The 22,367-nt window shown below is 43.7% G+C and overlaps 1 protein-coding gene across 1 annotated transcript in view; it reads right to left on the reverse strand.

Annotated features, from left to right (window-relative positions):
• LOC111958193 (growth hormone receptor-like) overlaps positions 1-22,367 on the reverse strand; it is a 78,770-nt gene that overhangs the window by 13,576 nt on the left and 42,827 nt on the right. Inside the window, 6 exon segments of the mRNA XM_023979391.3 lie at positions 7,904-7,973; positions 8,050-8,140; positions 8,662-8,815; positions 9,208-9,386; positions 10,983-11,155; positions 11,551-11,683. Of these exon segments, the coding sequence (XP_023835159.1) occupies positions 7,904-7,973; positions 8,050-8,140; positions 8,662-8,815; positions 9,208-9,386; positions 10,983-11,155; positions 11,551-11,683 (800 nt within the window).

The following is a 22,367-nucleotide window of genomic DNA, read 5'->3' on the forward strand; positions in this document are numbered from 1 at the left end:
AGAGCTGTGTAACTGAGTCAGTGTTGTAGGCCTCCTTGCTCACACACGCTTTTTCAGCTCTGCCCACACATTTTCTATGAGATTGAGGCAGGTTTGTGATGGCCACTCAATACATTGACTTCTTTGTCCTTAACCATTTTGCACAACTTTGGAAGTATTGCTTGGGGTTGTTGTCCATTTGGAAGAACCATTGGCGACCAGACCAAGCTTTAACTTCCTGACTGATGTCTTGAGATGTTGCTTCAATATATCCACGTAATTTTCCTTCCTCTTGATGCCAACTATTTAGTGACGTGCACCAGACCCTCCTGCAGCGAAGCACCCCCACAACATGATGCTGCCACCCCCGTGCTTCACGGTTGGGATGGTGTTCTTCAGCTTGCAAGCCCCCCCTTTTTCCTCCAAACATAACGATGGTCATTATGGCCAAACAGTTCTATTTTTGTTTCATCAGACCAGAGGACATTTCTCCAAAAAGTACGATCTTGTGCCCATGTGCAGTTGCAAACCGTAGTCTGACTTTTCTTTATGGCAGTTTTGGAGCAGTGGCTTCTTCCTTGCTGAGCAGCCTTTCAGGTTATGTCGATATAGGACTCGTTGTACTGTGGATATAGATACTTTTGMGCCRGTTTCCTCCAGCATCTTCACAGGGTCCTTTGCTGTTGTTCTTGGATTGATTTGCACTTTTTGCACCAAAGTACGTTKATCTCTAGGAGTCAGAACGCGTCTCCTTCCTGAGCGGTATGACGGCTGTGTGGTCCCATGGTGTTTATACTTGCGTACTATTGTTTGTACAGATGAACGTGGTACCTTCAGGCATTTGGAAATTGCTCCCAAGGAGGAACCAGACTTGTGAAGGTCTACAATTTTTTTTCTGAGATCTTGGCTGATTTCTTTTGATTTTCCCATGATGTCAAGCAAAGAGGCACTGAGTTTGAAGGTAGGCCTTGAAATACATCCACAGATACACCTCCAATTGACTCAAATTATGTCAATTAGCCTATCAGAAGCTTCTAAAGCCATGACATCATTTTCAAAAATTTTCCCAGCAGTTTAAAGGCACAGTCAACTTAGTGTATGTAAACTTCTGACCCACTGGAATTGTGGTACAGTGAATTATAAGTGTAAATAATCTGTCTGTAAACAATTGTTGGAAAAATTACTTGTGTCATGCACTAACCGACTTGCCAAAACTATAGTTTCTTAACAATACATTTGTGGAGTGGTTGAAAAACGAATTTTAATGACTCTAACCTAAGTGTATGTAAACTTCCGACTTCAACAGTTTTTTTGTGTTGAAGCAGGTATAAAAAAAAAAAGAAGATAATACGTATTTTAAGTAATGTTTCAATTGCAATTCTGGCTCTAGGTAAAACAAGTAAAATAAATACATAATGACGTATGTGAATGTATGTGGCTATGAGAAGTGTAAAATCCTCCTATGCTGTCATTATCACTCTCCATTAGGGTTGCAAAGGGTCAGAAACTTTTCAGGAAATTTTCCATGGGAAGATAAGCCTGGGAATTTTGGGAATTTTGCTTAAATTCATCAAAAAAGTTATCTTATAACAGTGAACCTTTTTTAGTGGGATACACAAGTCAAATTTAGGTCTTGTGGCATATTTTGGTTAAACTATCCCCAATTCAATGGAATTGCAACCCTCTGCATGCACAGTGCACAGTGCACACTTCCATCACATGTACAGCTGATTCTCAAGATCTTGCACACTAATGAGATGCTATTGAGCCCACACTACTACAGTACACTGCCTGAGCCAAGGACTACATGCTTTCTGGTAAGTTTTGATTACAATACTGGGTGTGGTGAACATATTTTATATGACATACATGATTATTTGTTAACTAGTAAATAGTAGCCTACAGCAGTGTGTTTAAATAATTTCTAACTTGTTAACAATTTCTGCTAGTTAGTTTTTGCTACCATATGGGTTTTAGCTTGCTTGAGCCTGCTAACCAAGAAGTGTAATTCACCTGTTTCCATACATGTTTCATTTTAAAACACATCTTACAAAGCAGTTGTTTTTTCTAACTGCTTAACTATTTATCTGTACATGGAATTGTATTGGGTTTAAAAAAAATAAAAAAATAAAAAATCTTTACAGGAAAATGCCACGGGTACTATCTGATGTGTGGAGACATTAAACTGCAGCAAATGTAGAAGGAAAAGCTGTGTACATTTGCAAATACTGTGCCAAATCATATATGAAGAATGCAACACATCTGGCCAAGTGCATAAAGTTCCCTCAGCGCTCAGCGCTCACAACAAGCAACCTCTGACAAAAGTCCCTTCTATTCGAGGTGAAAATGATGAATCAGACACCTTATCGATAGCAACAGCTCATGGTCCTCCTGGAATCAATATTTTTTTTTGACTCAATGGAGGAACGTAGTCAGATAAATGCTGATGAATGTCTTGCTCGAGTTGTGTATGCAACTGGTTCACCTCTGATGCTCACAGACAATGTGTATTGGGAGAGATTTCTGAATGTTCTTCGCCTAGCACGCACCCCTCCAACCAGACATGCTTTAACTACTAATTTGCTGGATGCAGAGTTCAACAGAGTTTATGTGAAGGTCAAGCAAATTATAGAGAAAGCAGACTGTATTGCAATCATCTCTGATGGGTGGTCAAATGTTCGTGGGCAAGGAATAATTAACTACATCATCTCCACCCCTCAACCAGTATTCTACAAGAGCAAGGGACCACAGACATAACGGTCTCTACATTGCAAATGAGCTGAAGCCAGTCATCAATGACCTTGGACCACAGGAGGTATTTGCACTGGTGACAGACAATGCTGCAAACATGAAGGCTGCTTGGTCTACCCTCACATCACACCCATTGGCTGTGCTGCTCATGCATTGAATCTGCTCCTCAAGGACATCATGGCACTGAAAACAATGGATACACTCTACAAGAGAACCAAGGAAATGGTTAGGTATGTGAAGGGTCATCAAGTTATAGCAGCAACCTACCTCATGAGGTAAAGTGAGAAGAATAAGAGCACCACATTGAAGCTGCCCAGCAACACCCGTTGGGGTGGTGTTGTCATGTTTGACAGTCTCCTGGAGAGGAAGGAGTCTCTCCAAGACATGGCCATATCACAGTCTGCCGATATGGACAGCCCATCAAGAGGATCCTCCTGGATGATGTATTTTGGGAGAGAGTGGTAAGCAGCCTGAAACTCCAGAAACCTGTAGCAGTAGTCATTGCACAGATTGTTGGAGACAATGCCATCCTGTCTGATGTTCAGACTCTGCTTGCAGATGTAAGAGAAGAAATATGTAKTGCCCTGCCCATTTCACTGTTGCTCCAAGCAGAGGAAACTGCAGTTCTGAAATACATCAAAAAGCGTGAAGACTTCTGCCTGAWGCCCATACACGCCYCAGCYTACATGTTGGACCCCAAGTATGCTGGCAAGAGCATCCTGTCTGGTGCAGAGATCAACAAGGCCTATGGTGTCATCACTACCGTGTCTCGCCACCTTGTCCTGGATGAGGGAAAGGTTCTTGGAGGTCTCACAAAATACACTTCCAAGCAAGGGCTTTGGGATGGAGATGCAATATGGCAGTCGTGCCAACATATCTCATCAGCCACCTGGTCGGGACTTTGTGGATCTGAGGCTCTTTCCCCTGTTGTCTCTATCATCCTCCAAATTCCACTAACATCAGCCATATCAGAGCACAACTGGTCCTTGTTTGGGAACACACACACCAAAGCATGCAACAGGCTGACCAATACAAGGGTTGAAAATCTGGTGGCAGTCCGGGCAAATTTTTGGCTTTTTGAGCCTGACAACGAGCCATCCTCAACAAGGTTGGATAGTGAGAGTGAAGATGAGGCCTTAGAGTCTGACGTTCAAGAGGTGGACATTGAGGAGGTCCAGGGAGAAGACATGGAAGCTTGAGAGGAAGACAACCGAAGCCTATGTTTCTAGACTATCATTTTAAAGATATATGTTGAAAACATTTTTGGGAGATGCGATGGATCATTGGGGATCATTCAATATTCCATTTCTTTTGTTGTTCAGTGAAATCATCCCATGTTTAGACGGGCGGGCGGGTACGGGCAACGAATGGTTGAAGAGCATGCACTTAGTTTTACTTGCATTTAAGAGCAGTTGGAGGCCATGGAAGGAGTGTTGTATGGCATTGAAGCTCGTCTGGAGGTTTGTTAACACAGTGTCCAAAGAAGGGCCAGAAGTATACAGAATGGTGTCGTCMGCGTAGAGGTGGATCAGACAATCACCAGCAGCAAGAGCGACATCATTGATGTATACAGAGAAGAGAGTCGGCCCGAGAATAGAACCTTGTGGCACCCCCATAGAGACTGCCAGAGGTCCGGACATCAGGTCTTCCGATTTGACAACCTGAACTCTATCTGAGAAGTAGTTGGTGAACCAGGCGAGGAAAAACCAAGGCTGTTGAGTCTGCCGATAAGAATACAGTGATTGACAGAGTCGAAAGCCTTGGCCAGGTCGATGAATACGGCTGCACAGTATTGTCTATTATTGAGAAGGTACGGAGAAGGTACGGTCAGATTCAAAATGGTCGGTGGTCTGTTTGTTAACTTGACTTTCAAAGACTTTAGAAAGGAAGGGTAGGATAGATATAGGTGTATAACAGTTTGGGTCTAGAGTGTCTCCCCCTTTGAAGACGGGGATGACCGCTGCAGCTTTCCAATCTTTAGGGATCTCAGACGATACGAAAGAGAGGTTGAACAGGCTAGTATTAGGGGTTGCAACAATTGCGACGGATAATTTTAGAAAGCGAGGGTCCAGATTGTCTAGCCCAGCTGATTTGTAGGGGTCCAGATTTTGCAGCTATTTCAGAACATCAGCTATCTGGATCTGGGTGAAGGAGAAATGGGGGAGGCTTGGGAAAGTTGCTGTGGGGGGTGCAGAGCTGTTGACCAGGGTAGGGGTTCATAGGGACACTGATTGGTTTCCTGTTCATAGGGACACAGTGGTATACTTGAGCTACTGTACAAGTGGTGGGGTTGTTTGAAAAGTACATGTTCCTCATCAACAGCAGCCCACATCCCATTTCAACAGCACACCAACACAATGACACCTGGTCACACCTGGTCACAACCACACATCCTCCTCCCGTTAGCTAGCATCTCTAGAGCATATAAAATCAAATCTTCTTGGTCACATGCTTCGTAAAGAACAGGTGTAGACTAACAGTGAAATGCTTACTTCCCAATAATTGAGAGAGAGAGAAAATAGAGAACTAATATAAAAGTAATAATAAAAACACAACAAGTAATCTCTTATAGTATGTTATTGTTCAACTTTCTACTCAAACCATGTTTTTAATTAACATCAATGTGGATTATGTGTTTTCATCATATGTACTTGAACAGAAAAACTAGACTTGGATCATATAACACAAGTGTCTCCCTAGCCTACCTGTAGGAGATACACTACATGACCCCTTTCCTGCTATAGCCCCCACTCTTCTGGGAAGGCTTTCCACTAAATGTTGAAACATTGCTGCGGGGACTTGCTTGCTTTTAGCCACAAGATCATTAGTGAGGTCGGGCACTTATGTTGGGCAATTAGGCCTGGCTCATTYTCGGCATTCCAATTCATCTTTAAGGTGTTTGATGGGGTTGTGGTCAGGGCTCTGTGCAAGCCAGTCAAGTTCTTCCACACCGATCGACAAACCATTTCTGTATGGATTTTGCTTTGCACGGGGGCATTGTCATGCTGAAACAGGAAATGGCCTTCCCCAATCTGTTGCCACAAAGTTGGAAGCACAGAATTGTCTAGAATGTCATTGTATGCTGTAGAGTAAATGTTTCCCTTCACTGGAACTAAAGGACCTAGCCTGAATCATTAAAAACAGCCTCCTCCACCAAACTTCACAGTTGGCACTATGCATTCGGGCAGGTCGTATTCTCCTGGCATCCGCCAAACCAAGATTTGTCCGTCGGACTGCCAGACGGTGAAGCGTGATTCATCACTCCAGAGAATGCGTTTCCACTGCTCCAGACTCCAATGGCGGCGAGCTTTACACCACTTCAGCCGACGCTTGGCATTGCGCATGGTGATCTTAGGCTTGTGTGCAGCTGCTCGGCCATGGAAACCCATTTCATGAAGTTCCCGAAGAAACAGTTATTGTGCTGACTTAGCTTCCATAGGTTGTTTGGAACTCAGTAGTGAGTGTTGCAACCGAAGACAGACAATCTTTACGCGCTACGTGCTTCAGAATTCGGCGGTCCTGTTCTGTGAGCTTGTGTGGTCTATCACTTCGCGGCTGAGACGTTGTTGCTCCTAGATGTTTCCACTTCACAATAACAGCACTTACAGTTGACCCGGGCAGCTCTAGTAGGGCAAAAATTTGACAAACTGACTTGTTGGAAAGGTGGCATCCTATGAAAGTGCCACGTTGAAAGTCACTGAGCTTCAGTAAGGCCATTCTACTGCCAATGTTTGTCTATGGAGATTGCATGGCTGTGTGCTCGATTTTATACACCTGTCAGTAACGAGTGTGGCTGAAATAGCCAAATCCACTCATTTGAAGGGGTGTCCACATACTTTTGTATATATAGTGTACTTTCCATAATCAGTCAAGAATGAGATCTTAATTAATAATATACTGAAGAAAAATATCAACGCAACATGTAAAGTGTTGGTCCCATCTTTCATAAACTGAAATAAAAGATATTCCATACAAATATTCCATACGTACCAAAAGCTTATTTCTTTCAAATGTTGTGCACAAATTTAATTACATCCCTGTCAGTGAGCATTTCTCCTTTGCCAAGATAATCCATCCACCTGACAGATGGGGCATATCAAGAAGTTGATCAAACGGCATGATCATTACACAGGTGCACCTTGTGCTGAGGACAATAAAAGGCCACTCTAAAATGTGCAGTTTTGTAACACAACACAATGCGACAGATGTCTCAAGTTTAAAGGGAACGTGCAATTGGCATTATGACTGCAGGAATGTCCACCAGAGCTGTTGCCAGATAATGTAATGTTCATTGCTCTACCATAAGCAATGTCGTTTTAGAGATTTTTGCATCACGTCCAATTGGCCTTACAACCGCAGTCCACATGTAATCACGCCAGACCAGGACCACCACATCCGGCTGCGGGATAGTGGTGGGGTTATGGTATGGGTAGGCATAAACTACGGACAACAAACACAATTGCACTTAATTTGAATCCAGAGAGATACCGTGACAAGATCCTGAGGCCCATTGTCGTGCCAATCAACCGCCGCTATCACCTCATGTTTCAGCATGATAAGCCACGGCCCCATGTCGCAAGGATCTGAACACAATTCTTGGAAGCTGAAAATGTCCCAGTTCTTCCAGTTCTGGCCTGCATACTCACCAGACATGTCATTCATTGAGAACGTTTGGGATGCTCTGGATTGACGTGTATGACAGTATGTTCCAGTTCCCGCCAACATCAGCAACTTCGCACAGCCATTGAAGAGGAGTGGGACAACATTCTACAGGTCACAATCAACAGCCTGATCAACTCTATGTGAAGGAGATGTGTCGCGCTGCATGAGGCAAATGGTGGTCACACCAGGTACTGAGTGGTTTTCTAATCCACGCCCCTACTTTTTTTTTTATAGGTATCTGTGACCAACAGATGCATATCTGTATTCCCAGTCATGTGAAATCCATAGATTAGGGCCTAATAAATGCATTTAAATTGACTGATTTCCTTATATGAACTCTAACTCTGTAAAATCTTTGAAATTGTTGCATGTATTTATAGTTTTGTTGAGTATAATAATCTGTAATGCACTCTGAGCCATAACAATTCACACTTGTTTTTACATCCTAAATACTTGATCACACCTACTCAAAAGACAAACTTACGCACGCACGCAGTGTTTGTCATCTTACCTTAAGCAGTGCTGGATCTATCCCTTTGATTTTGGGTGCAGGGACAGGAGGCAGCAGAATCACCATCAGTCTGAGAGGAAGAGGAAGAGATGAGATGAAGATGACTCTGTGTGTGTGTGTGTGTGTGTGTGTGTGTGTGTCCTCACCTCTGCTGCTGAGAGAAGATGATGAGCATGAGGAGAATGGCCACGCCCACAGCCCCGAAGATCAGGACCAGAGTCACAGGGAACGTTGACTCTAGAACAGGATCATCATCATCAACTTAATCATCATCATCGTCTTCATCACGGCCATCATCATCATCATGGACCATCATCATCATCATCATCACGGACCATCATTATCATCATCATCATCATCATCATCATCATCACCACCACCAACATATATGTATCTTATAATGAAGAACACTTATTTAACCATTGTCATTATGCAGTGATACTATCTTATCCTTGCACAAGATGGCTGCCATGTTTGTTCCCAGGGACGGCAGTTGAGAAATTTGCCATCTGGCTAAAATGGGCACTTTTACAGTAATGTTGATTAATGTGCACTGTCTCTGTAAAACTACATTTAATAGTGTAAACAACACCGCCCCTCCTCTTCCCTCTGCCTCAACATGAGCCACCCTGTCTGACTCCACCCAGACCCTGCTCTACCGCGCCCTGCCTGACCCCAACCTGCCCTGCCCGACCCCGCCTGACCCCAACCTGCCCTGCCCGACCCCGCCTGACCCCAACCGGACTCTGACCTCTCACCTTTATTGGGAATCTCTGGCACGTGGACAAAGATGACATCACTGAACTCCCCAAAGTTATTGAAGGCCCTCATTGCACAGTGCACACGCACCTCGTACGCCTCTCCTGTCTGAAGGCCGTAGATAGACTGCTGGGTGCCAAACTCATGCTCCAACTGAGAGAGAGACGGGGGAAGAGGGAGACACGGGGAAAAACATTTGTAAGAGAGGATGTAAAGCTATGAAATGTCCAAATAAAAAGTGATTATGTCTCAGAGTAAATTTGCTTCTATATACAGTCTTCTGTGCCACAAACAAACTTGGTACTGTCGCTGATTGAGGCAGTCGACAACAGAATCTCTCTACTTGTTTGTGTCTATGAGAGGTTGATCTGTCAGTGACCTTCCCTGGCCTTGCCCTCTAACTCCTCTGACCCCTGCCCCTCATCAAGACCCTGTTTTCCCAAAAGGCCTAGCTCTGGCTTCCGCTACGGCCCCATCAAAGCTGCAGAGGCAGCTGGGTAATAGGCTGAAAGCGCCGTCAGGGTGTGTGTGTCCCTGTGACTCACCACTTTCCAGTGTGAGCTGTTCCTCCTCCTGTACTGAACTTCATACACCAGTGTCAACCATCCAACGGATACGTCAGCCGAGGGCGGGGGTTCCCAGCTCGCCATGATGTCATAGTTCAGGCCCGACCGGCTGATGTTCAGCAGCGTCCAATTCAGAGCCACTGGCGGGTCAGGGTGCACTGGCAGGGACGAAAGGGCATAGGTCAGTATATGAATGACTGGCCAATAAATGACCAATAGTGTAAAGTGGTTTCCTTCTCCATATGCATTATGCACTGATGAGACAAGTCAACCAATTTAGAATTGTCTTCAACATAGACCTCAATTGGTTTAATCATGTGTTTTCGAGCTGGACTGGGACAAAGCCTGTACCCCTTGGGGGTCCCAGGACCAGCATCTCACGTCCCCCTGCTAGTCTATAGACCAGGGGTCCCCAACTACATTTAGCCGCCGGCAGATTGTTTCTTGAGCGGAGGGTCGAGGTGCCAGAACATAATTATAAATAACTTGTACACTGCAAATTGACCGCAAGAAGCCCAAACAGATACAGTATTTGACAAAACATAATCATTTCAAACCTTGATTACATTGGGATACGTTCACATGTGTCTCTATGGGAAGACTTGGGAACAGATTTCCTACATCACTTTGAGCTGATTTCCTGGTGATTTTTTTCCTGGTGTCTTTTATGTCCAACAATAAAATGTTTTAAATCAATTATTTATTTAAGAGTTAATTTATTTACTTTTACATGGGGTGCCAAATAAAATAATCCGTGGGCCGCCAGTTGGGGAACCCTGCTATAGAAAATGTCTATCACAATGTCCACCTCACATTAGAAGAGCATGTCTGAAACATGTCCCCGCAAGTGTACCTGTATCCACTAGTCTAGTCGGTGTGAAACCCCCCTGAATAATAACAACAGCTGCTGCTATGATCAGTCATTATCATCAGTTCTATTCTGACTGAGGATTGTCCACCCCTCCTCCGTCTGTTCATCCCTGCTGTCATCTTTCCATTCACCTCTGAACACAGGGTTTCTGGTAGAAACGGCCTCCATCCCTCGGCTATCGTTAGTCTCACATGCTGATAGTCCTTCTCTGCTTTTGGAGGCGCGGGATGGAGAAGTTGCTTTACAATATTTCATTATTTTTCCTACGGTGTCCGTCTAATATGGATACTTGTCATTTCCACACATGTTCCCACTGTTAGGTAAAGGACCCACAGGTCCAAATTAGATATAGTATATTCAAACTGTGGGAGCATGGTCTGACATTGACCAACATGCAACAGGACAATGCTGTTGTCCTGGTATTTCTGATAACGTGTTGGCCCTCTAGGCCTTACTGCTCCTGGTCCTCCTGGGAACCCAGTGTGCTTATAGGTTTTCATTTCAACCCAATTACTTCTGTCAACATGATTTAACGAAACAGTAATCAACCCCTCGTCCCACGACACGTTTGGATGGCCCCTCAACCAATCATGTAGATGGACGCAACAAAGTGTTAAAGTCAACTGCCACTGATGATGTCAAGACTGAGACTTGATGACAATTGTGTATTTCAAACAGTCAATTTCTGGATTTTTAAAAGACATCAGTGGCTTCCAGAAAATGAACAGGGATTTCATTGAGGACCCCACCCAGTAGGTAAGCCAGTCAGGCCCATTCAGATTCCTCACTTCTGCATCTGGGCATAAAGAAGTGTCTAGGGGCTATCAACTAAGTGTTGTTAACTACAACAGTCCATATTAGCATGTCTCTGTTGTGCCCTCACCAATGTCCTGCAATTCGAAGCACAAGGTATCGTAGGTTTTGTTCTGGCTTTCAGAGTGGAGCCGCACACAGTATTTGATCCAGATAACCGTGTTGTTCTTATTAAAGAAACATTCGTTCTTCACAGAGGAGGAGTAGTCAGGGCACTCCTTCCATTCCTTTGTCAAGTCATTCCTAAGGGAGAGAGAGAGGTATTTTAGAGGTCTATTATGCAAATATACATTTTAGAGGTATATGCAGGTATACTCTCAAGTAGGGGTGTGCCGAGTACCCGGACAAAACGAGTATCGAAACGGATATGGAGAATTTTCAGAATACTATTATGACACAAGTACTATTTATTATTATCCGTGATCAGAAAAAAACCACGTCCAAGTAAGTAAATCGCATTTAAAATCACACTTCCTGGTTTTTCGATCATGAGTAAATCCGATTACGAGTATCAAGTGTAATAAAACGGATARGATTATGAGTATAACGAGATCAGCACACCTCTACTCTCAAGTCCGCATAGGTCATTGATAAAGAGAGAATAAAACTTAAATAAACAGCTCTCTCTCTCTGCTCACTTCTTCCAGTACTGGATTTGCAGTGCTCCGGGTTCCGTGAGATTCTGGAAGCTTCCGGGACTCCACCAACACCTAAACGTCTCCTGTTCACTGGACTTACACCCAGTCAAATGAGGAGCCTGGACGGAGGGATCTGAGAGAGAGATTTTTATATTGAAAAAATACCTTTATTTGCCCAGTAGTTTGATTTCAGCACAATCTTTAATTCTGAGAGAGAGAGAGAGACTTCAATGATCACAGAGAAGCAAACTAACAAAATGACATGGGCTACTGCATAAGACAAGACACAGTATGTGACTCCATCTGTGGTGTGGATCAAATCTTTCATTAGGAGAAATATGCAGGCCTCTGAGGTGTGGACTTGGAACAAACTTTGATATGGGGTGGAACTGAGTGTAATTGAGTTTGTGCTTTCCTCTGGGTTGAGACAGGGAGAAGCAAAGCATTTCATACAACAGTTAATCAATGGCTGTTCATACATACACATTCCAAACCCCTGCTAGCTGTGCGCTGTGCATTTCACTCAGGCAGAGCATTACTACTGTAGAAAAGTGACATTTTGAGTCATCAAATCTTGGTTTGAGTGTAACCTAAAGTGTAACCTAAATATACAGTTTCCTACTCTGTTTTTCCATTGCCACTTCTCTTCCTCTACCCCCTCGACACCCCCACCGGCCCATCCTCGCCTTCCTCTAGCTCCCTCCCACAGCACCACCCCCAACGGCCCATCCTCCATCCTCCTTCTCTAACACCCCCCCCCCGGGCCATCCTCCTTCCTCTAAACCTCCACCCCGCCCACCGGCCCATCCTCCCTTCCCTACCCCCCCCTCCACGCCACATCCTCCCTTCCTCTACCCCCTCCTCACACCGGCCCATCCTCCCTTCCTCTACCCCTCCACCAGCGGCCCCCTGACTTCCTTTACGCCCCCCCCACCGGCCCATCCTGCCTTCCTCTACCCCCCCACCGGCCCCTCCCTTCCTCTACCCCCTCCATACCACACCCTACCGGCCCTCCTCCTCTCCTCTAACCCGCGCACACCCCCACCAGCCATCCTCCCTTCCTCTACCCTCCACACACACCCCTACCGGTCCATCCTCCCTTCCCTAACCCCGCCACACCCCCACCGGCCCATTCTCCCTTCTTCTACCTCCTCCACACACCCCACCAGCCCATCCTTCCTTCCCTCTACTCTTCCTACCACACAATCCTCCATCCTCCCCTTCTTCTACCCCCGTCACACCCCCATCCTCCCTTGCAGCCAGTTTGTCATCCAGTTGTGAGGCTCTGGGTTTGGCACAACCATAAATAAGGGTCTGAAGGTGCCATTGATTTCTGCTCTCCCCTACTGAATGCAGCACAGAACCCAGAACCCACACACAGTCATCTACTCTCATAAACATGTCTACTAAAATCTTCAAATACTAGCCATTTCAATGAAAATGTACTTTTTTTGTTTGTGGAAACGCTTTGCATTTGATAAGTGGCAATATCATCACCATCACAACCATTATCAACATGGAACATACACTACATGACCAAAAGTATGTGGACACCTGTTCGAACATCTCATTCCAAAATCCTGGGCATTAATATGGAGTTGGTCCTCCCTTTGCTACCTGCACTCTTCTGGGAAGGCTTTCCACTAGATGTTGGAACATTGCTGCAGGGAATTTCTTCCATTCAGCCACAAGAGCATTAGTAAYGTTGGGCACTGATGTTGGGCGATTATGCCTGGCTCGCAGTTGGTGTTCCAATTCATCCCAAAGGTGTTCGATGGGGTTGAGTTCAGGGCTCCATGCAGGCCAGTCAAGTTCTTCCACACCGATCTCGACAAACCATTTTTGCATGGACCTCACTTTGTGCACGGGMGCATTGTCATACTGTAACAGGAAAGGGCCTTTCCCAAACTTTTGCCACAAAGTTGGAATCACAGGATCATCTAGAACGCCATCGTATGCTGTAGTGTTAAGATTTCCCTTCACTGGCACTAAGGGGCCTAGTCCGAACCATTAAAACAGCCCCAGACCATTATTCCTCCTCTACCAAACTTTACAGTTGTCAGATATGTATTCGGGCAGGTAGCGTTCTCCTGGCATCCGCCAAACCCAGATTTGTCCATCGGGACTGCCAGATGGTGAAGCGTGACTCATCACTCCAGATTAGTCAGCACTCGGCAGTCCCGTTCTGTGAGCTTGTGCGGCCTACCACTTCGCGGCTGAGCCGTTGTTGCTCCTAGACGTTTCCACTTCACAATACCAGCACTTACATTTGACCTGGGCAGCTCTAGAGGGCAGAAATTTGACGAACTAGACCTGTTGAAATGTGGTATCCTATGACGGTGCAACATCGAAAGTCACTGAGCTCTCCAGTAAGGCCATTCTACTGCCAATGTTTGTCTATGGAGATTGCATGGCTGTGTGCTCGATTTTATACACCTGTCAGCAACGGGCGTGGCTGAAATAGCCAAATCCACTAATTTGAACTGGTGTATTTGGATACTTGTGTGTATATAGTGTATTTCTCAGTTTCTTTGGGATGTTAAATACATGTACATACTGCATTCAGGTTCTATGTGAATATAGGCCTACAGCTCCTATTTCAGTGCATTCCTCTCTCTCGCRGTCTCTTCCTCTCTTTTTCTCTCTCTCACACCAAGGTCGATCTGTTGCTCCCTGCACTCTGTTATTTCAACCCTCCCTAACTCCCACCCCTCGAATTCCAGCTGCCACAATCAGAGTTACCGCAGACCTGGAAAGCCATGAGGCCACAACCTACAGCAAGGAGAATGGCCTACAAGTCAAGTCAAAGTTTATTTGTCATACCGTATTCACCTGGCACAACACAGTAAAATAAAATGCTTACTTGCAGGTTCACTCTCACTCTCCACAGGGTGCATAACAAGAAAGAATAGTTATAATAAAATAAATATAAATACAGTGAGGCACTTAAACAATGTTTGTGTTTGTGTGTTCGTATGTTTGGGCATATGTGCTAAGGTCTGAGAGTCAGTGCAAGGAGACTGTTGGTGTGCAGGTGGTCAGCAGTCATTGTGTAGATAATGACCGTACCATCTAAACCGTTGTGACATATTTCCATAACCAAACTTTTCCATAACCAAAAATATTGTATTTTCAGCTGTTTGAAGCTGGTGTACAAAACCGAAAGTAAAAGACGCAAAAAGTCAACTGTGGAACGGGAAGCATAGAAATAGCATATCTACCGCTTCTTAGATTTACRTTCAATGACAAATCTATAACTTACATATCTATGTAAATTTGGTTTGGTCGGCCAAAAAGTTACATATTGAAGCTTTAAGATACTCGGAGTTCAATTTTAATTWAAAAAAATCTAACCCCTGCCAACTGAAAGATTTGATTAATGGTAGAGATTCATCGAAGAAAACACGTACAGATGTAGGATCTTAATTTGAGACAGTTTTCTATAGCAAGAATATAATCCTGCCGCAACAGGAAATGTGAATTATTATGTGGATTAAAAATGTATGGACATTTTTGTAGGGGTTGATACATTTTTCATTAGGGCAAATCAAGTCTGACATTTCTAAGTGGAAATTACAAACTTTAGAAGCCTTTTTAAAACTCAAATACATGTTTGTATTTCCTGCTTTGCAGGATAATTCTCAGCAACAAAAGAGTGATCAAATTAAGATCCTCCATCTGTAGCTTAAAACAACTTGCCAAGGCAATTACTGTAAAGCTAAACTAATAGGCTGGAATGGAAATATTGCATTAAAGAACCTTTCCAAATAGATTTGATAAAACATACTACTGGTAGACTTCTGAACAGTAAATTGTTTACGAATGTCAAATCATGACTTTTTCTCTATACGTTTTAAAATGTTAGCAAAATGTATCAAAATAGACTAAGATCAAATAAATCTGAGTCATGGATACAATAATAATAATAATAATAATAGTAATAATAAGTGTACTCCATCGTAGCTTGTGTACTAGGCTAAGTAAGTGAAAGGATTGTGATGAATTAATGCTGAAGTTGTAAAGTTGTAGGTGGTTTTATATAAAAGAGTCTGCTAAATTACCATATATTCTCCACTAACCTATCACCAACGGGACACATCTATCCAGCCTCCCAGCCTAAAGTGTGTCAGATGTGAAAGGTCCGAGGTGAAACGGTCTCCTGCATGCTCATTCAAACCTTTGATCTGTACATTTTGGACAACTAAAGGTCCAGAGACCTTTGTCAGTAGCTTTTTGTGATGTCATCTACAGTCAGGTACAAAATTATTGGCACACTTGATAAAGATAAGCAAAAAAGGACAAATAAATAATTATCTCTCTCTCTCAAATAGTGTTTGCCTGCATTTCTTCCTCCATACAGCGTAGCTAGGAAACGAGAGCCAGACTCACTGCCCAGATGTCAGCTTTGGTCATCGTGCATCATACAGACCCTCACCAGTCAAAATAAATCACTTTATGGGAGTACCAAAGCTGCCTGGTGACTAATGATAAATCCTGGTTTGAAAAGAGCAAAAGGCATGATAGGGATGAATCAGTGGGTATATTGCTAAACGGTAAGTTAATTACCCTGAAGAGGCTGACGCTGACTCATTTCCAACTCATTTGATAAATGCACAGCTAATAAAAATGTTCCCTTAAAAGGGAAATGTTAACATGTTACAACTCATATTCATCATCTCCAGCGCCACCCCAACATCAACACACATGTATGTGAAAATGGCACATTTCTATGTTTAGCAGTAAAATAGATATGGCACCATCAACAAATGAGTTGATGTTGATGAGACGGGTTGGTTGTTTTAGCAACAAAAATGGTGTGTGTGCGCAACCATGGGGCAAAACAGATGATGTTGGCTTAGATTGTTGACAACTTGTAAGCTATATTTTTTGGGGGGTGGGCATATTATGGGGTGGCAGGTAGCCTAGTGGTTAGAGCGTTGGGCCAGTAACTGAAAAGTTGCTAGATCAAAACCCCGAGCTGACAAGACAAAAATCTGTCGTTCTGCACCTGAACAAGGCAGTTAACCCTGTAACGCTCGTCACGGGTGGAAGAAGAGGAGGACCAAAGCGCAGCGTGTTAAGTGTCCACATTGTTTTAATACGAATAAATGAACACTTAACAAAAACAATAAACCGACAAACAAACACTCCTGTACGGTGAGATAAAAACCAGCACAGAAAATAATCACCCACCACACACAATGACAAACAGGCTACCTAAATATGGCTCCCAATCAGAGACAACGACTGACACCTGCCTCTGATTGAGAACCATACTAGGCCCAACACATAGAAATCTAACAACAGAACAAAACATAGAAAAACAACAGAATGCCCACCCCAACTCACGCCCTGACCAAACTAAAATAAAGACATAACAAAGGAACTAAGGTCAGAACGTGACAAACTGAGCTCTGTTCCTAGGCCATCATTGTAAATAAGAATTTGTTCTTAACTGACTTGCCTAGTTACATTTAAAAAATATTAGCCTTGACATGAAATCAGTCAAGACATGGTATCAATAACAAGATGAAATGAGCCACTTACAATTCCCCACATAGCAGTTTCTTGTCATTCTTGCTAGCAATCTGGCCATCCAGAATTACAACGGGCTGACTTCTGCCACATGGAAGCACGTACATCGTTTTTGTGACGTTGTGAGCCAACCCATCCATTAGTAGGCAGTGCCTACTCATAATTGGTTAAAATGACATGATGCACACCGATGATGCCATTGGAAACACATATCTTCCTCTATCTTTTTTAATACAAAACATAGAAACACACCATTTTCACATATGTTGATGTTGTGGTGGTGCTGGAGAAGATGAATATGTCGTTGAAACATTTAGAAGAAATTTCCCTTTAAGAGTCTCATTAGGTCAATACCTAACATTTTCATAGGAATGTTCCACTAATGTGCAAGGACTGTTACCAAGAGACCATTTCCTTAATGTCAAACAGATCTTATCCAGAATGTGGTTACCATGTTCTCAGCATTTTCAATATTAATGTTCTAGACACTTTTCATTGGAACGTTCCAGTGTACAGTTTTCTGAGGGATAGGAGAATATTCCATCAACGTCACACCTTCAACGTACACAGAACATGGCTACCATGTTCTCCGAAAATAAGATAATGTTCTAGGCATGTTTCATGGGAACGTTGCAAGAACATTCCGGTGTCCATAGAAGTTTAACCTAAGGCCAATGTCCGTGCCCCCCTACGGAAATACAATTAGCATAATACAAAAGTTCCCATAAAAATCTGTCAGTTWAAACTAGAGATATGTTTTTTGAATGCGTCTCAATCCACCACATCCGCCTATGTCGCACTACTGCATCTGCGGTGAAAGGTGACAAAGCTCGAGCGGTGTTTGTCAGAACATGCGACATCCCGAAAATCTTCTCTTCTCACAAATCGTCTGCAGCATCCGAACGATTTGGCCTACAACTATTATGACCCCTCAATGGAAAGATGACTCTCACGAACACAATGGTTTTGACCTCCACAAGTGTCAGGAGACTTTTCTGAAGTTGGTACAGCAGATCTGCCAACTTCTGTCTGTAGCATCCGGACAGTTTGGGCTACTCTGTGCAAAGGTGAGACTCTCATGAACACGTACATGTCGGTTGTCTTGCTCTAGGATGCCCACAGGCCTCACAAGACTTGTCTGAAGGTCCCTTGGTACCAGTTGAAAAAATGAATGGAAGTATATATGGAGACTGTTTAATGCCCAAAATATGGGGTTGAATATATAACAAAAAAATATGTATTCCTGGTATTTGTTATACATCTCTCAGATATAGGACAGACACTTCAGAGCAAACTTCCTTTTGACATTTTTGGGGGACTATCTTTTGTTCCATGTAGTGAATCTGTTATTCACTGCATTAGTATGGGCTAAAGCTAAATTCAAAATCAAATAGATAAATTATCCTTGATAGGACCTTCTTAAAACAATTCCATGTAGCTTAGTAGAACCCCCCCACCCGGTTTAGACAAGACTTAAACTCTGATGGGTTAAATCGTTCTGTCATGGCCCCCTAGAGGCTTGTGTCTAGTTCCCAGCTTCTGGGAACAAAATACAATTTTAGGACGTCTCCTAATGGTCCCTGTAGGGGTGTTCGATGTTGGTCCTGGAGGTTCGAAACACTTCTGGTTTTCATCTTCTCTTTCTAATAAGGGACGAATTCAGACCTGGGACACCAGGTGAGTGCAATTAACTACCAAGTAGAAACAAAAAACAGAAGTGTTTCGGCCCTCCAGGACTGGATTTGAACAGCCCTGCTTTAAAGAAATGACCTTTCTGTCTCAGGTACTGCTTGTTATCTTGGCCATGAACTCGGTTTTATTTATCTGATAAACCACTGAGGCACAGTGTGTGTGTCAAAACAAATTGTATTGGTCACATACACATATTTAGCAGATGTTATCGAGGGTGTAGTGAAATGCTTGTGTTTCTAGCTCCAACAGTGCAGTAGTAGTTAAGGGATCCTGAGTGGCGCAGAGGTCTAAGGCACTGCATCACAGGGCTAGACGCATCACTACAGACCCGGGTTCGATCCCGGGCTGTATCACAACCGGCTGCGATTGGGAGTCCCATAGGGCGGCGCACAAAGTGTCGTCTGGGTTGGGGAGGGTTTGGCTGGGGTAGGCCGTCATTGTAAATAAGAATTGGTTCTTAACTGACTTGCCTAGTTAAACAAAAAAAGTAACTCACAACAATACACAAATCTAAAAGTAAAATAAAGCGTGTGTGCTGTCAGAGTTAGCGTGCATTTCTACATGCATGAAAAGGATGTTCACAATAATTAAAAACAGCCTTTTATTGTCATTCCATTCACAGGCTCATCAGAATGCCATGTTGGCCTTTACAGTTTCTTCTTCATCTAGACACACCAGCCAGCTGCAGTCTGATCCTTGCCTTAAATGTTTCCCATCATTAGATCCTTGCCTTAAATGTTTCCCATCATTAGATCCTTGCCTTAAATGTTTCCCATCATTAGATCCTTGCCTTAAATGTTTCCCATCATTAGATCCTTGCCTTAAATATTTCCCATCAATAGATCCATTGCTCCCTTGTAACTACTGTGCTTAAACCTGTAGCTCTGAATACAGATGTGATTAGCTAGTAAGTGCCCTATATCCGTGCCCTATATCCATCCCCATAGGCCCCATGTAATATCCCTCTGCTGTACAGGACATTCTGTCATTTTAAAAGCATGTCCTTTCACCAACCATGTTGCTCTCTCCACTTAAGTGACCAAATCAGTGGGATTGAATGTGATTTCCGTGCAATTTGAGTTAGGCTACATCCATTCAGAGCATGCCATTAGAAAGGCTACAGCTTTTTACACACACATTAACATGCACACAAACGCACACGCACGAACACACACAAAAACACTGAACACAGACTGAACACACAGAACAGAGGAAACGGTTGTTTCTTACTAGTCTCTGAGGTACGCTGGCAATCTTTCTATCACCGGCACAAACCAAATTAAATGCTACTCAAGGCCATCTTACTGTGTATACACGTCTGCAGGACTGATCCATTAAAGCCAAACAGATGAGCAAGACAGACAGAGTGAGTGTTATAAAAACTGTGTTTACTGAACACTGGTTCTATTAAGTAGGATGATAATAGCTAATATTAAGTGCTACAGTAAATGTGTGTTGACGGGGAAGGTCTCCTCTGACTAGGGTGTTCATGCAGCGTTATTACATTAGTAACCATAGAAATAGGATTATAATCCCAATAGGATCTCTATGACATTAACCATATCCATCATTCACTCATCTGACTAATTAGCAAATGATGGAACACAGCATAGTTTGTCAGCACACTGATAAGAGAGACGTGAGAACAAAACCCAACCCACAAGGCCTGGGTGTGTCTTACAATATGGGATAGATTGAGACATACACACCAACATAACCACAAACACACACACACACACACACACACAGCAGGTGGGACCTTTTGTCCTTGAGCGAAAAGAAAACGAGATACTGGCTAATGTTCTATCCTCATTTCAAAGTTATCCAATAGGTGAGGGCAATATGTGACCCATTTCAGGAAAATATGCGTATGTCGCGGGTCACTACTTCACAGGGGAGTCGTTTGAACGTAAAGTGCTAATTTTTTTATCAAAATGCATTTTTTGGCAGAAATGCCTTCTCGAACATGTGAACTTTTATGTGTCATAATAACAAAATTGTATGGCATCTGTAAATACGAATAAAATTTATATATTACGAACCTAGTTGGTTTAGCAAAAGAAGACATCAACCTTCCCGCTAGCCATGATTGGCTGAGATAATGAGTGGGCTGGACATGCCGAGAGATGAGTTTGTATATATAGCACGCTTCTGTCTATTTGAGCTGGTCAGTATGTCTAGGTAATCATGTCTAACATGGCTTTTAAAAAATGCAGCATGTATTACAACTGCATAAGTGTTGTTCTCCACTTTCTGGAGGACTGAGTTTTGAAATCAGTGGAATTTGAGTATGATAGCTAAGGAGATGGAGAAAACACCTGTCTCCAGATTACATCTTCAAACTAAGGGTAACCATGGCATCTGACAGGAGACGCGTCTAACCATGAATGATGTATACGGGTAAGATAGTCTAGCTAGCTACATTTTCAGATATTACTGTCACGATCGTCTACTGAAGAGAATGAGGACCAAGGCGCAGCGCGTGAAAAGAACATCTTATTTTATTCAGAAGAGAGAAAACATGAAACGAACACTATACATAAACTAAACAAACGACCGTGAAGCTATAAACGTTGTGCACACACACACAGGCTACAAACGTTCAAACATAGACAATTACCCACAAACACCTAAAGCCTATGGCTACCTTAAATATGGCTCCCAATCAGAGACAACAATAACCAGCTGTCTCTGATTGAGAACCAAATCAGGCAACCATAGACTTTCCTAAACACCTACACTCAACCATAGACAATKCTAGACACATACACTCKACACAAACCCATACACTAAAACCAACACCCCCTTTACCATAATAAACACCCAAAACACAAACATACCCCATGTCACACCCTGACCTAACTAAAATAATAAAGAAAACAAAGAATACTAAGGCCAGGGCGTGACATCTTACCAAGTGGTTGAATGCTCCCTGTCGGACCGACCAGTGCGGGGAGGTGGAATAAACCCGACGGGCGTATGCTAGGCGAACCGGGACAGCCATGCGTAAGGCTGGGCCAGGTAAGCGGCCCGAGGAGACGCACTGGAGACAGACGCGTTGAGCCGCGCTTTTCATGCACCTGGCTAATGCCCATTAGCGCCTACCAGTGCGGCGGAGGGTGGAAAACCCGACACCCGGGCTAGCACACGTACAGGAGAACACCGTGCGCTTACTGCGTAACACGCGTGTCTGCCCGTACTCTCGCTCTCCACGGTAAGCCCTGGGAAGTGGGCGCAGGTCTCCTACCTGCCTCGGCCAACACCTCCTAGCCCCCCCCTCCAATATTTTTTGGGTAGTACTCACGGCTTCCAGCCTTGCCTCCGTGCTGCTCTCATATCGCCTCCTCTCGGCTTTCGCTGCCTCAGCTCTTCAGAGGGAGGCGATATTCTGCCCGGTTGTGGCACAAGGTCCCTTTCCTTTCAATATCTCCTCCCATGTCCCAGAATGCCTTGATGCCTTGCTCTGTGCCGCTGTCACGCTGCTTGGTCCTTGGTGGGTAATTCTGTCCACATCGTCTACTGAAGAGAATGAGGACCAAGAGCGGCAGGCGGAAAAGAACATCTTCTTTTATTCAGAAGAGAGCAAACAT

The sequence above is a fragment of the Salvelinus sp. IW2-2015 genome, linkage group LG33 (assembly GCF_002910315.2).
Source record: "Salvelinus sp. IW2-2015 linkage group LG33, ASM291031v2, whole genome shotgun sequence".
Lineage (NCBI taxonomy): Eukaryota > Metazoa > Chordata > Actinopteri > Salmoniformes > Salmonidae > Salvelinus > Salvelinus sp. IW2-2015.